Source organism: Scyliorhinus torazame, chromosome 2 (genome assembly GCF_047496885.1).
Source record: "Scyliorhinus torazame isolate Kashiwa2021f chromosome 2, sScyTor2.1, whole genome shotgun sequence".
Taxonomy (NCBI): Eukaryota; Metazoa; Chordata; class Chondrichthyes; order Carcharhiniformes; family Scyliorhinidae; genus Scyliorhinus; species Scyliorhinus torazame.
The window spans coordinates 191,014,177-191,030,718 of NC_092708.1; the positions used below are offsets into that span (position 1 = coordinate 191,014,177).

The 16,542-nt window shown below is 54.5% G+C and overlaps 1 protein-coding gene across 1 annotated transcript in view; it reads right to left on the bottom strand.

Moving 5' to 3' along the window:
- LOC140394454 (putative methyltransferase DDB_G0268948) overlaps window positions 1-16,542 on the bottom strand; it is a 69,551-nt gene that overhangs the window by 41,751 nt on the left and 11,258 nt on the right. The window contains exon 2 of the mRNA XM_072481736.1: window positions 4,634-4,794. Within this exon, the coding sequence (XP_072337837.1) occupies window positions 4,634-4,794 (161 nt within the window). The remainder of the gene's footprint in view (window positions 1-4,633; window positions 4,795-16,542) is intronic.

Sequence of the window (16,542 nt, forward strand, 5' to 3'; positions counted from 1 at the left end):
AGCGTTGGCGATACTCTGCTGTGTAGTGCGACTATGCGCCTACGTAAATGGAGGAGAGCCTACCGCGCTCGAACCCCGGTATATAGGATCAGATCCCCTATGTTCGGTTATGACCAGACCCCCGCGATCTAGAATAAAATAATAAAGTGCATTCACTTGCGTTTATTGTTGTTGTAAATAAAGAGATGTAAAAAACGTGTTCATGAGCAAAAATTGTATAATCCTGAGCTTGACTGCCAAGCCAGGAAAGACTGTATGAAATGCTATGATTTTGTTGTATGATTGAGGAAGGTAGGATAATGGAATGTTTAAGCGAGTGTAGTATATTAAGGATAAGTTAGAGGTTCCAAGTTTGTTGTTTTGTAATGCATGTCCCTGTCTGACATAGCGCCCTTAGAATTGTCAGTTAACATTTTTTGTGCATAGCTATGGTCAGTGCAGAGGCCATGAAGGAAGTGCCCCCCCCCCCCCCCCCCCCAGGTCAGGGAATGGAAAGTAACATAATGATGTGATCCTTCACGCTTCGCGTTAGGATCACAAGGAGAGAATGTAGCCAGTTAAAATGGCTAACTCCCGATTAGAATGGCCAAACCCCGATTTAAAATGGCAAACGGAAGAGGCTGATGGGAAAATCAGCCAACAGGACTCAAACGGGCAGCTGCAGGCAAAACTGTGTATTCGCCTCTGGGGAGGCCAGACCGAATCGATACCTGCAGCCATCAACACAACAACACACCAGCCATCTGAATATTAAGTAGCAATCCCCGGGAACAATGTGCAACAAATTAGACACGCCAACCCAGACTTTTCGGTGCCACCAGGAGCCTACACAAAGAGAGGTGAACGACCACCCCAAAACCGCCCATCGATCAAGGAATCGCTCCAGCATTGGAGAATATCGAACCAAGTGATTGGGACGAAGTCCAATCACTTGGAACCAGGTACAGGGTCCGCCCCGAAAGGCGGAAAGCCCCTGGGGACTATAAGAATAGAGTCCAAGTTCAAATCGACCCTTCTTCTCCTCTCTCCATCCTTTGAGACCCTTCTGCTGACCTTCTGCAACAGCCGCTAAAATCGTAAGTCTTACTTCAACGCTCGCTACGAGGTAGGCACTCCTGACTATCGACCCGTACCAGCTTTGAATCCTGCAGGCTCAGAACCCATACGAAAGGCCATTCATTTCCCTGACCTGGTGGGCCATTTCCAAAGTTAAGTATTGGCCTGTTAGTTGTAGGAAGTAGCTTAGAAGTAGAATTAAGGTATAAGTATTGATTACTGTACATAATGAATGTGCGTTGATTTAACTCTTACTAAGCGGTGTGTTGGATTATTGATCATTACTCGGACTTGAACCATGTGGCGGTATCAGAAAGATACCTGGCGACTCAAGAGCAAAGGTGCTAGAACAAGAGCAATTAAACTAAGGCTAAAACGAGCAACAGTCCCCTCGTGCTAGACATCACCATCCGAGGAATAAGGCTCTCACTGTCCACCCTATCCAATCCTCTGATCATCTTGTGTGCCTCAATTAAGTCACCTCTTAACCTTCTTCTCTCTAACGAAAACAGCCTCACGTCCCTCAGCCTTTCCTCATAAGGGGCAAAATTCTCCCCCAATGGCGCGATGTCCGCCGACTGGCGACAAAAACGGCGCCAATCAGACGGGTATCGCGCTGGCCCAAAGGTGCGGAATGCTCCGCATCTTTGGGGGCCGAGCCCCAACATTGAGGGGCTAGGCCGGCGCCGGAGGGATTTCCGCCCCGTCAGCTGGTGGAAATGGCGTTTGTTGCCCCGCCAGCTGGCGGAAATGGCGTTTGGTGCCCCGTCAGCTGGCGCGGAAATGCGGCGCATGCGCGGGAGCGTCAGCGGCCGCCGACAGTTTCCCGCGCATGTGCAGTGGGGAGAGTCTCTTCCGCCTCCGCCATGGTGGAGACCGTGGCGGAGGCGGAAGGGAAAGAGTGCCCCCACGGCACAGGCCCGCCCGCGGATCGGTTGGCCCTGATCGCGGGCCAGGCCACCGTGGGGGCACCCCCCCCGTGGTCAGATCGACCCGCGCCCCCCCCCAGGACCCCGGAGCCCGCCCGCGCTGCCTGGTCCCGCCGGTAAATACCAGCTTTGATGTACGCCGGCGGGACAGGCAATTTCTGGGCGGGACTTCGGCCCATGCGGGCCTGAGAATTGAGCGGGGGGGTCCCGCCAAACGGCGGAGCCCGATTCCCGCCCCCGCCCAATCTCCGGTACCGGAGACTTCGGCGGGGGCGGGGGCGGGATTCACGGCGGCCAACGGCCATTCTCCGAACCGGCGGGGTGTCGGAGAATGACGCCCCAGATCTTCCCTCCGTACCAGGCAACATTCTGGTAAATCTCCTCTGCACCCTTTCCAATGGTTCCACATCCTTCCTACAATGCGGTGAACAGAATTGCACGCAATACTCCAAATGCGGCCGCACCAGGGTTTTGTACAGCTATAACATGACCTCATGGCTCCGAAACTCAATCCCTCTACCAATAAAAGCTAACACACCGTACGCCTTCTTAACAACCCTCTCAACCTGGGTGGCAACTTTCAGGGATCTATGTACATGGACACCGAGATCTCTCTGCTCATCCACACTGCCAAGAATCTTACCATTAGCCCAGTACTCTGTCTTCCTGTTATTCCTTCCAAAATGAATCACCTCACACTTTTCTGCATTAAACTCCATTTGCCACCTCGCAGCCCAGCGCTGCAGCTTAACTATGTCCCTCTGTAACTTGTAACATCCTTCCGCACAGTCCACAACTCCACCGACTTTAGTGTCATCTGCAAATTTACTCACCCATCCTTCTACGCCCTCCTCCAGGTCATTTATAAAAATGACAAGCAGCAGTGGCCCCAAAACAGATTCTTGTGGTACACCACTAGTAACTGGACTCCAGTCTGAACATTTCCCATCAACCACCACCCTTTGTCTTCTTCCAGCTAGCCAATTTCTGATCTAAACTGCTAAACCACCCTGAATACCATGCCTCCGTATTTTCTGTAGTAGCCTACCGTGGGGAACCTTATCAAACGCTTTACTGAAATCCATATACACCACATTAACTGCTTTGCAATCTTCCACCTGTTTGGTCACCTTCTCAAAGAACTCAATAAGGTTTGTGAGGCACGACCTACCCTTCACAAAACCGTGTTGACTATTTCTGATCAAATTATTCCTTTCCAGATGATTATACATCCTATCTCTTATAAACCTTTCCAAGATTTTGTCCACAACAGAAGTAAGGCTCACTGCTCTATAGTTACCGGGGTTGTCTCGACTCCCCTTCTTGAACAAGGGGACAACATTTGCTATCCTCCAGTCTTCTGGCACTATTCCTGTAGACAAAGATGACTTAAAGATCAAAGCCAAAGGCTCAGCAATCTCCTCCCTAGCTTCCCAGAGATTCCTAGGATAAATCCCATCCAGCCCGGGGGACTTATCTATTTTCACACTTTCCAGAATTGCTAACACCTCCTCCTTATGAACCTCAAGCCCTTCTAGTCTAGTAGAATCTCAGTATTCTCCTCGACAACATTGTCTTTTTCCTGTGTGAATACTGACAAAAAATATTCATTTAGCACCTCTCCTATCTCCTCGGACTCCAAGCACAACTGCCCACTACTGTCCTTGACTGGCCCTACTCTGACCCTAGTCATTCGTTTATTCCTGATTGGGAACAGCAGGAGAATGGACTCTATACTTTAGACATGTGCAGAGCTTACGGTGAATCGACTGGAGGTTTATAAAACGACGAAGCGAATAGATTGTGTGTGAGGGGGAAGCGTGTTCAAATTTAATAGATTGGGGAGGAGCAGGGACAGCGGGGGAATCACAATTCAATGTTCATAAAGACAGATCTCAGTTTGATATCAGGAGGTGGTTCCTCCCCTAGAGAACAATGAACCCCAGGAACAGGCTGTCATCTTAGTGGGAATACATTGATTCACTGAAATCCTTCAGGCAGGAGCTAGTCCTGGATCAGTCTGGATGGAGATACTGGGTAACATTAATCAAGTCCAGAGTGATCTACTGAAGTTGTTTTCATTGTCTACGTGGGCCTGAGGGAGATTTCTCAGTTTCCATGTTGATTGATCTGGATTCTCACCTCTCCCAGGGGATCACCTCGTTTTGGAAGGGGTGTATATATTGCGATGGACAAGGCATCACTGTTGTGCACGACAGATAGATGGACCCAGTGTGTCTTTTCCTGACCATCAGTGTTCACATTCGAATTGTGGCCATACCAATAAATTCTACAGGATTAACATTGAATCTATAATCAGATCACCTCAATATAAAGCACAGGGCGTGAATGTTGACAATGGCACCACTTTGACTGGCTATTTTGAGTCAATGACCCATAATCACATCCAAATCCTTTTTCAACATTCCTAATGAAACCTCCTTGTATCTGCATCCCAGATCCATATTTCCTGTTGTCACTCCGGTAATTTTATTAAATCCCATCGAAAATTCCGATCAGCATGAACTTTATTGGTCTCGATCAGTCTGAATGTGATCAATCTTCCTGAACTTAATTGGATCATTTTCAACAAGGCTGTCCCTTCAGTTTTTGTAGTCGCTGCAAAGCCCCGAGATTGCTATGGTTACCTGTAAGAGACGTTATCAGGCCCATCCACCTTCTTGGCTTCTTCAATCTGAGCTTCACTCACATCAATTCCGACCACTTTTTCAAAGTAAGGAGCCAATCCCCTGGTGCTCTGACCCGAACCACATCCAATATCCACTGCGAGGGTGAACGGCTTCCCCTTCTGAGAATAGAATCACACCTTGAGTCAAACACACATCCCCTCCTCCCCTCTCCCCACAGAAACCTCCCCCATTTAACCCCCACGTTTGATGAGGCAGGAGGTGGACACCTTCTTTCTCTCTTCCAACAGTTAGACTGACCAACCATCCACTGGTCCCTGTAGTTGCAAAGTAAGCTGACAGGAAAAGATCACAAGGTTTACTCCCTGTTGACTGAGGAAAGTGGCACCAGTGATGAGGAGGTGAAAAGGGTTGTTTTGGACTTCCGGTGGCGGCCATGAACTGAGCGGTCGCTCGAAAGACGGCTCTCGTGTAAGATCTTTTTTTTTTTAATATATTTTATTGAAATTTTTTTTTTCCCTGAGCAACATTTTTCCCGCTTACAAAACAAACGAAACGATAACAATAAAACAGAAATTTTTAACTTTTTAACAATAATAATAATAATAATACACAAGTAACAAAACCTCATACTCTATTGACCTATACTCAACTAAACCTCCTCCCCCCCTCCCCCCCCTCCCCCCTGGGTTGCTGCTGCTGGTCATCTGTCTTCCCTCTAACGTTCCCCTAGGTAGTCGAGAAATGGCTGCCACCGCCTGGTGAACCCTTGAGCCGATCCTCTCAGGGCAAACTTTATCTGCTCCAGTTTAATAAACCCCGCCATATCGTTTACCCAGGCCTCCAGTCCGGGGGGTTTCGCCTCCTTCCACATGAGTAGGATCCTGCGCCGGGCTACAAGGGACGCAAAGGCCATGACATCGGCCTCTTTCGCCTCCTGCACTCCCGGCTCTTCCGCAACTCCAAATAGAGCTAATTCCCAGCCTGGTTTGACCCGGGCCTTCACCACCTGCGAAATCACTCCCGTCACTCCCTTCCAATACCCTTCCAGTGCTGGGCACGCCCAAAACATATGTGCGTGGTTTGCCGGGCTCCCGCCACACCTCCCACATTTGTCCTCCACTCCAAAGAACCTGCTCAATCTTGCCCCCGTTATGTGTGCTCTATGTAGCACCTTAAATTGAATCAGGCTAAGCCTGGCGCATGAGGAAGAGGAATTTACCCTGCTTAGGGCATCAGCCCACATACCCTCCTCTATCTCCTCCCCTAATTCTTCTTCCCACTTTCTTTTTAGTTCGCCCAGCGACTCCTCCCCCTCTTCCCTCATCGCTCTATAAATCTCTGACACCTTGCCCTCTCCGACCCACACCCCTGAAAGCACCCTGTCCTGTATCCCCTGTGTCGGGAGCCGCGAAAATTCCCGCACCTGTTGTCTAGTAAACGCCCTCACCTGCATATATCTGAAGAAATTCCCCCGGGGTAACTTATACTTTTCCTCCAGTGCTCCCAAGCTCGCAAAAATCCCATCTATGAATAAATCTCCCACCTTCCTAATTCCCAACTGGTACCAGCTCTGAAATCCTCCATCCATTCTTCCTGGGGTGAACCTATGGTTGTTCCTGATAGGGGACCCCACCAGGGCTCCCAGCACCCCTCTCTGTCGCCTCCACTGTCCCCATATGTTCAGTGTTGCCGCCACCACCGGGTTCGTGGTGTACCTTTTCGGTGAGAACGGTAGCGGCGCCGTCACCAGCGCCTCTAGACTCGTCCCTTTACAGGACCTTCTCTCCAGCCTTTTCCACGCCGCTCCCTCACCCCCCATCATCCATCTACGTATCATTGCCACATTGGCGGCCCAATAATAATCTCCCAAGTTCGGTAGTGCCAGTCCTCCTCTGTCCCTACTGCGCTGAAGGAGCCCCCTCCTTACTCTCGGAACTTTCCCTGCCCACACAACGCTCGTAATGCTCCTCTCTATTTTATTAAAAAAGGTCCTGGTGATTAAAATAGGGAGACATTGAAATACAAATAAGAACCTCGGGAGGACCATCATCTTAATTGCTTGTACCCTGCCCGCCAGCGATAAAGGCTCCATGTCCCACCTCTTGAAGTCCTCCTCCATTTGTTCTACCAGCCGTGTCAAATTAAGTCTGTGCAAGGTTCCCCAGCTCCTAGCGATCTGAATCCCCAAGTATCGGAAGTTTCTTTCCACTTTCCTTAGCGGTAAGCCTTCTATCTCTCTACTCTGGTCCCCTGGATGTATCACATATAATTCACTCTTCCCCATGTTTAACCTATACCCTGAAAATTCCCCGAACCTCCTGAAAATTCGCATAACCTCTATCATCCCCCCCGCTGGGTCCGACACGTATAACAATAGGTCATCCGTGTATAACGAGACTCGGTGTTCTTCTCCCCCTCTAGTCACCCCTCTCCATTTCCTGGAGTCTCTCAATGCCATGGCCAGAGGTTCAATTGCCAATGCAAACAACAATGGAGACAGCGGGCATCCCTGTCTTGTTCCCCTATATAATCGGAAATACTCCGATCTATGTCGACCTGTAACTACGCTTGCCATTGGTGCCCCATAAAGTAGTCTAACCCAGCGAATAAACCCGTTCCCAAACTCAAACGTCCTTAACACTTCCCATAAATACTCCCACTCCACCCTATCAAATGCCTTCTCTGCGTCCATTGCCGCCACTATCTCTGCCTCCCCCTCCACTGAGGGCATCATTATCACCCCTAATAGTCGTCGCACGTTAACGTTCAATTGTCTCCCTTTTACGAACCCTGTCTGGTCTTCGTGCACCACCCCTGGGACACAGTCCTCTATCCTCGATGCCAGCACCTTTGCTAGCAATTTGGCGTCCACGTTCAATAGTGAAATAGGTCTATAGGACCCACACTGCATCGGATCTTTGTCCCTCTTCAAAATTAGCGATATCGTCGCCTCCGACATCGTCGGGGGTAGAGTCCCCCCTTCCCTGGCCTCATTGAACGTCCTCGCCAACAACGGGGCCAACAAGTCCACATATTTTCTGTAGAATTCCACCGGGAACCCGTCCGGCCCCGGAGCCTTCCCTGCTTGCATGCTTCCCAGTCCCTTAATAACCTCGTCCACCTCAATCGGCGCCCCCAGGCCTGCCACCTCCCGCTCCTCCACTTTCGGGAACCTCAATTGGTCCAGGAACTGCCGCATCCCCTCGTCTCCCTCTGGGGGCTGAGTCCTATACAGTTCCTCATAAAAGGTCTTAAACACCCCATTTATCTTTCCTGCCCTTCGCACAGTGTCTCCCCTTTCATCCCTAATTCCTCCTATCTCCCTCGCTGCTGCCCTCTTTTGCAGTTGGTGCGCCAACAGGCGACTAGCCTTTTCCCCATATCCATACCTCCTCCCCTGTGCCTTCCTCCACAGTACCTCCGCCTTTCTGGTGGTCAGAAGGTCAAACTCGGTCTGGAGTCGTCTCCTCTCCCTGTACAGCTCCTCCTCCTGGGTCTCTGCAAATTCCCTGTCCACCCTTAAAATCTCCCCCAGTAATCTATCCCTTTCCTTGGCCTCTGTTTTCCTTTTGTGGGCCCCAATAGAAATCAGCTCTCCTCTGACCACCGCTTTTAGTGCTTCCCAGACCACTCCCACAGGGACCTCGCCGTCATCATTGACCTCCAGGTATCTCTCAATACACCCCCTCACTCTTGCACACACTCCCTCATCCGCCATCAGTCCCACATCTAATCGCCAGAGTGTTCTCTGCTCCCTGTCCTCTCCTACTTCCAGGTCCACCCAATGTGGGGCATGATCCGAAACCGCTATGGCTGAGTATTCAGCTTCTTCCACCCTAGAGATCAACGACCTTCATAAAACAAAAAAATCTATCCGGGAGTACACTTTATGGACGTGGGAGAAGAAGGAATACTCCCTAGCCCTGGGTCTAAGAAATTGCCATGGATCCACTCCCCCCATTTGGTCCATAAACCCCTTAAGTACCTTGGCCGCTGCCGGCCTTCTTCCAGTCCTTGAGCTGGATCTATCTAGCCCCGGGTCCAGCACCGTATTGAAGTCCCCTCCTAAAAACAAATTTCCTGCCTCCAGGTCCGGAATATGCCCCAGCATCCGTCTCATGAACCCCGCATCGTCCCAATTTGGGGCATACACATTAGCCGACACGACCTCCATTCCCTCCAGCCTACCACTCACCATTACATATCTACCTCCACTATCTGCTACGATGTTCTTTGCTTCAAATGCTACCCGTTTCCCCACCAAAATGGCCACCCCTCTATTCTTTGCGTCCAGTCCTGAGTGGAACACCTGTCCCACCCATCCTTTCCTTAGCCTAACTTGGTCCGCCACCTTTAGGTGCGTCTCTTGGAGCATAACCACGTCTGCCCTTAGTCCTTTCAAATGCGCGAGCGCTCGGGCCCTTTTTATCGGCCCATTCAGGCCTCTCACGTTCCACGTGATGAGCCTCACTAGGGGGCTACCTGCCCCCCCCTCCCGTGTCGACTAGCCATTACCTTCTCTAGGCCAGTCCCATATCCCGCCTCCGCGCTCCAGCTCGCTCCCCCAGCGCCGCATTCCGCCCCCGACCACCCACTCTTTAGCCATTTCCTTTTGGATTTCCGCAGCAGCAACCCAGTTGTCCCCTCCCCCCCCCCCCCCCCCCCATCTAGCTTGATTGCTCCCCCCATATCACTTCCGTAAGTCAGCTGACTTCAACTGACCCCGGCTACTCCTGCTCGCTCCTCGACCCCCCCGGTGTGAGGGAACTCCCATCCGCCTTGCGCCTGTTTTCCCGCCTTATTCTTTCTGGCGCGGGAACATCCCTTTACCTGACCCGCCTCTTATGGCGCAGCTCCCTTTCCCCTCCCCCTCTCTTTCCCCATTCTCCGACTATGTCCCGCCTTTCCCCCCTCACCGGCGCCCACATTTCCCCAGTGTCCCCCCCCTTCCCTGTTTACTTCTCGATTAACTTTCACCATCACATTAACAAAAACAATAATAACAACAATAACAGTTCCCTGCAGCATCAGTCCCTCAGTTCCGGTCCAGTTTCTCTTCATTGATGAAGGACCATGCTTCCTCCGCCGTCTCGAAATAATAGTGTCTCTCCTGATGCGTGACCCATAGTCTTGCCGGCTGCAGCATCCCAAACTTCACCTTCCTTTTGTGCAAAACCTCTTTGGCTCGGTTGAAACTCGCCCTCCTCCTCGCCACCTCCGCACTCCAATCCTGGTAGATCCTTACCACAGCATTCTCCCATCTGCTACTCCGCACCTTTTTAGCCCATCTCAGGACCTCTTCTCTTCCTTAAGGCGGTAGAATCGCACGATTATCGCCCTCTGTGGTTCTCCCGCTTTTGGTCTTCTCGCCGGGATCCGATTTGCCCACTCCACCTCCATGGGGCCCGCAGGGGCCTCAGCACCAATCAGTGAGCTCAGCATCTTACTTGCGTACGCTCCACAGTCCACTCCTTCCACACCCTCCGGGAGACCTAGTATCCTAAGGTTCTTCCTTCGCGCTCCATTTTCAAGGGCCTCAATCCTGTCAGCACACTTTTTATGAAGTGCCTCGTGCGTCTGAGTCTTAACCGCCAGGCCCAGGACCTCGTCCTCAATACCTGACACCTTCTGCTCCACCACGCGAAGCTCAGTCCTGGGTCTTTAAAGTCTCCTTAAGCCCCTCAATTGCCTGTAACATCGGGGTCATTACCTCCTTCTTCAGCAGATCCACGCACCGTCTCACCACCTCGTCCTGCTCAGGCCCCCATGTCGCCTGCGATTTCTCCGCCGCCATTTTGTTCTCCACTCCCTCTGACCTTGTGGTTGAAGATTCTTCGGGCTGCAGTCGCCGCCGCCGGTTTTTCCCTCCGTCGTTCGGGGGGGGACTCCCTTCCCACGCACCTCGCACCGGGTTTTTCGGCCGGCAAAGTCCCCGTTGGGGCTCTTAAAAGAGCCCGAAGTTCCGTCGGAGCTGGAGCCGCCGAAACGTGCGGCTAGTTCAGCCCTGCCGCAAGCGGAAGTCCTCGTGTAAGATCTTCGACTGCGGCCTTTTAACCCCAGCAAATGGGCACCGAAAGTACCTCCAACCCCCCAGCCGAACCCCCCATCGAATGCACTGCCAACCAATATGGGGAAAAGTCAACCACGAAGCTGAAAAGCCAGCAGAGAGGAGGTGAGGGACGCCTCAGCCTCGGGGCTGACGGGCACACGTGGAGACACGGAACTGGGGAGGCAGACCCCGCAGAGCTCCCAGCGCAGACCCAGACACTGATGGTCAAGACGGTCTTCATTAGCTCTGAGCTCCAGAGACACAGGGAGGAGATGAGAAGGGACCTCCTGGCAGCCTTGGAAACGACAGTGGAAGGGGCGATGGCCCCCAAGAGGATGTGATGGGCAATATGGAGCGGAGGCTGGAGGCCCAGCAGAAGATGACAAGGGACCTTGAGAAGGCCGCCAGGGACCAAGAGGACTGGATCGCAGCGCTCGAGGCCGAGGCAGCGAGCCTGGTCAGAACCCAGGAGTGGCTGAAGGACAAAGGGCTGGATTCTCCCAAAATGAGACTAAGTGTTGACGCCATCGTGAAAACCGTGGAGTTTCACCACGCCGTCATTGGGCCCCCCGGTGGAGCTACTCAACGGCCCACAAGGGGCCAGCACAGGCGCATCATGCAACGGGCGACAGACCGGCCGCCGATTCGCTGGTTCTGTCATTGATGCGACGCTGCGGCTGGAGGTCATTATTCTCCACACCACACACACAGCATCGCAGGCAAGATGGCGGCGCGGAGAGCAGCGTCGCGGTTTAGGGACGGGGAACTAGAGAATGACGCCACGGAGGAGAGGAGGCTGGTGTTGTACCCCGGGCCGGGACGCAGGACAGCAGGGGCCACCACTCGCGGAGGTGACCGACGCCGTCAGCACCATCGGGGTGGAGGCACGGACTGCAGACCAGTCCAGAAAAATCTGCCCCACCTCCTCAGGGCAGCCAGGGTGAGTACCCAGCACTGTGCCCTGGCACCAATGCCTCTATCCCCCTCATGTGACACCCCCCCAGGGGGACGGTCCCATCCCCACCCACATGGCTGCACCCACCCATGCCAGCCGCAATGGCCGGGTACCCTGTGCACTAATGCCATCAGAGACCTACCCCCTGGGCTGCATGTGTGCAACCGTCAAACACTGTTGCTGTTTGTGTTTACCATCCCCACCGACACCCCCCCCCCACCCCACCCCCCACCCCACCCCCCACCCCCCACCCCCCACCCCACCCACCCCACCCCCCACCCCACCCCACCCCACCCACCCCACCCCCCACCCCCCCCACCCCCCCCCCACACCCCCCCCACCCCCCCCCACCCCCCACCCCACCCCCCCCACCCCCCACCCCACCCCCCCCACCCCCCACCCCACTGCCGGCCACCCCAGGACAAGACCGTTCCTAACCGTTGAGAGCGGGAGAGGACCGGAGGGAGACCGGAAGACCTGCGTCCCCTCACCGTGCCCGAGCAGAGGGCACTCGACATTGTCGGGGGGCCGGAGGAGAGGGAGGTCGCCAACGGGGATGTCAAAGGCGCAACACCAAGTGAGACCCCCTGCCTGGTTGCGGCTCCTGATGACACATGCGTGCACACCCCTCACCCCACACCCCCTGACCCCTCACCCCACTCCCGTGACATCTCCACCCATCACCCCCTCACCGCACACTCCCTGACCCCTCACCCCTGATCCCTCCACTCGTCACCCCCACACACCCTCACCCCTCACCTCACACCCCTGATCCCTCCACCCGTCACCCCCTCACTGCACACCCCATACCCCTCACCCCACACCCCTGATCCCTCCACTCGTCACCCCCACACCCCCTCACCCCACACCCCTGACCCCTCCACCCATCACCCCCTCACCGCACACCCCATACCCCTCACCCCACTCATCAACAGCCTTCACGCCTCACCCCCGCCCTCCTGTCTCACAATACGTGCTGCCTTGTGTTTTACAGGACCAGTCGGCGATGGGCCTGGCTCATCCGGGTCCCCGCCCGGACTTCGGGTCGGATGAGGACATTGATGTTGCGGCAAATTAACGAGGAGGCTTCTGGGAGAATCACTGGTGGGCACCACACAGTCAGTCCAGTCCAGGAGGTGGAGGTAGGAGCAGCCGAGGTCCCGGTCACTCGGAGGGCAGCTCAGCCCCAGCAACCAGCTGTCACCCAGATGGGTCTTGGGTTCCTGGTACATCGATTCCCCCCTGTCCCTGGTGCACCTGGTGGGCAGCGGGCAGAACAGGGCGCACCACGCCACCCGGGATGTCCAAGGAGCAGCCGGCCCCATCCAGGCCCGGCCGCCCCAGGAGACAAGCACCAACGGGGACCCTAGTCGCAGGGCAGGATGCTCAGCAGACCACGTCCACTCCTGCTGTACCGTCTGGGGAACCACCTGGACATAGTCTGAGGGCTCGGAAGGCCGAAACGTTAGACACAAGTTAAGTTGGCACGGGTGCAGAGCACAGTTTAGTTATAGGGGCGAGGGCACAGACTGTATATACCTCTTCACATTAAACACCTGTTATCACCGTTCAAACCTGCCTCTGTGCTCTGTCTGATTGGTGTGGGGGTGGGACGATCAGTAATGGCCACTGGGGGTGAGGGGGGATGGTGGACGAGAGAGGCCCAATGGGTGGAACGTTCAGCCCCCCTCCCCCAACCGTCCCCATCACTCCGTCCCCAACTATTCGACAGGACCGTGTGATGGACTGTCCAGCCCGCATGCAGTGCTCACCCTGGTGGGAGGTGCTACAGTGGGCATGAGTCAAATATTGTCTAAAGATGTGGAGCATGGAGCTCATCGCAGAGTCATCATCCTCCATCCCATGGACCAGACCCGGTGCCCCCAGCTCATTGTGCCGTAGGTATATATAATGGAGGGGGTGTGCATGCCGGTGGTTCGGTGGTGTGGGAGGGGAGGGTGTCAGGTGGTGTGGGAGGTGAAGGTGTCAGGTGGTGTGGGAGGGGAGGGTGTCAGGTGGTGTGGGAGGGGAGGGTGTCAGGTGGTGTGGGAGGGGATGGTGTCAGGAGATGAGGATGTCAGGTGGTGTGGGAGGTGAGAGTGTCAGGTGGTGTGGGAGGGGAGGGTGTCAGGTGGTGTGGGAGGGGAGGGTGTCAGGTGGTGTGGGAGGTGAGGGTGTCAGGTGGTGTGGGAGGTGAAGGTGTCAGGTGGTGTGGGAGGGGAGGGTGTCAGGTGGTGTGGGAGGTGAGGGTGTCAGGTGGTGTGGGAGGTGAGGGTGTCAGGTGGTGTGGGAGGTGAGGGTGTCAGGTGGTGTGGGAGGTGAGGGTGTCAGGTGGTGTGGGAGGTGAGGGTGTCAGGTGGTGTGGGAGGGGAGGGTGTCAGGTGGTGTGGGAGGGGAGGGTGTCAGGTGGTGTGGGAGGGGAGGGTGTCAGGTGGTGTGGGAGGGGAGGGTGTCAGGTGGTGTGGGAGGGGAGGGTGTCAGGTGGTGTGGGAGGGGAGGGTGTCAGGTGGTGTGGGAGGGGAGGGTGTCAGGTGGTGTGGGAGGGGAGGGTGTCAGGTGGTGTGGGAGGGGAGGGTGTCAGGTGGTGTGGGAGGTGAGGGTGTCAGGTGGTGTGGGAGGTGAGGGTGTCAGGTGGTGTGGGAGGTGAGGGTGTCAGGTGGTGTGGGAGGTGAGGGTGTCAGGAGGTGAGGGTGTGTGGTATTGTGGTGTCTGTGCCCCTGCCCAGCAACCACCCCTAGTTGGTGAAACGTGCGATGACTAAAGCGTCCCCTGCTCGCTGGCCCTGGCAATAGCATAGTGCAGCTTCCCGAGCCTGGCCAGCCCCCATGTCCCGCCCATTGTCCCCCTCCCCCTCATGCTCCTCGTCCGACGAGGCATGCCCTTACTCCTCCTCCTCCTCCAGCACAACGCCCCTCTGCTCTGCTATGTTGTGCAGGACGCAGCAGACCACCACGATGCGGGCAACCCTCCTGGCCTTGCACTGGAGGGCCCATCCAGAGCTGTCCTGGCACCTGAAGCGCATTTTCAGGACCCCGAAGCACCGCTCAACCACCCCCCTGGTCGCACAATGGGCATCATTGCAGCGGTGCTCTGTGTCACTCTGTGGCCTCCACTTAGGAGTCGTCAGCGACGACCGCAATGGGTAACTCCTGTTGCCCAGCAACCAGCCCCGCAGACGGGGGGTCGGTGGGGGGATTCGTCGAACATGCCGGGGATCACAGATTGTTCCAACACGAACGAGTCATGTACACTGCCCGGGTACTGGGCGCAGATGTGCAGGATCATCATCTGGTGGTCAAAGACCACTTGAATGTTCATGGAGTGGTACTGTTTATTTATTTTTTTAAATATATTTTATTGAAAGTTTTTTCCAGACAACAATTTTTCCCCTCTTACAAAGCAAACGTAACAATATAAAAATTTTTAACAATACACAAATAACAAAACCCCATTATCTTTTGACATAAACTAAACTAAAACCCCCGCCCCTCCACCCCCCCTCCCCCCCTCCCCCTGGGTTGCTGCTGCTGGTCATCTGTCTTCCCTCTAACATTCCCCTAGGTAGTCGAGAAATGGCTGCCACCGCCTGGTGAACCCTTGAGCCGACCCTCTCAGGGCAAACTTTATCTGCTCCAGTTTAATGAACCCCGCCATATCATTTACCCAGGCCTCCAGTCCGGGGGGTTTCGCTTCCTTCCACATGAGTAGGATCCTGCGCCGGGCTACTAGGGACGCAAAGGCCACAACGTCGGCCTCTTTCGCCTCCTGCACTCCCGGCTCTTCCGCAATTCCAAATAGAGCTAACCCCCAGCCTGGTTTGACCCGGGCCTTCACCACCTTCGAAATCACTCCCGTCACTCCCTTCCAATACCCCTCCAATGCCGGGCACGCCCAAAACATATGTGCGTGGTTTGCCGGGCTCCCGCCACACCTCCCACATCTGTCCTCCACTCCAAAGAACCTGCTCAATCTTGCTCCCGTTATGTGTGCTCTATGTAGCACCTTAAATTGAATCAGGCTAAGCCTGGTGCATGAGGAAGAGGAATTTACCCTGCTTAGGGCATCAGCCCACATACCCTCCTCTATCTCCTCCCCTAGTTCTTCCCACTTTCCTTTTAGTTCGCCCACCGACTGCTCCCCCTCTTCCCTCATCTCTCGGTATATCTCTGACACCTTGCCCTCTCCGACCCACACCCCTGAAAGCACTCTGTCCTGAATCCCCTGTGTCGGGAGCAACGGAAATTCCCTCACCTGTTGTCTAGTAAACACCCTCACCTGCATATATCTCAAGAAATTTCCCCGGGGCAACTTGTACTTTTCCTCCAATGCTCCCAAGCTCGCAAAAGTCCCATCTATAAATAAATCTCCCACCCTCCTAATTCCCAACTGGTGCCAGCTCTGAAATCCTCCATCCATTCTTCCTGGGGCGAACCTATGGTTGTTCCTGATAGGGGATCCCACCAGGGCTCCCCGCACCCCTCTCTGTCGCCTCCACTGTCCCCAGATAGTCAATGTTGCCGCCACGACCGGGTTCGTGGTAAACTTTTTAGGTGAGAACGGTAGCGGCGCCGTCACCAGCGCCTCTAAACTCGTCCCTTTACAGGACTCTCTCTCCAGTCTTTTCCACGCCGCTCCCTCACCCTCCATCATCCATTTACGTATCATTGCCACATTGGCGGCCCAATAGTAATCGCCCAAGTTCGGTAGTGCCAATCCTCCTCTGTCCCTACTACGCTGAAGGAACCCCCTCCTTACTCTCGGAACTTTCCCTGCCCACACGAAGCTCGTTATGCTCCTGTCTATTTTATTAAAAAAGGTCTTAGTGATTAGTATAGGGAGACATTGAAATACAAATAAGAACCTCGGGAGGACCATCATCTTAATTGCTTGCACCCTGCCCGC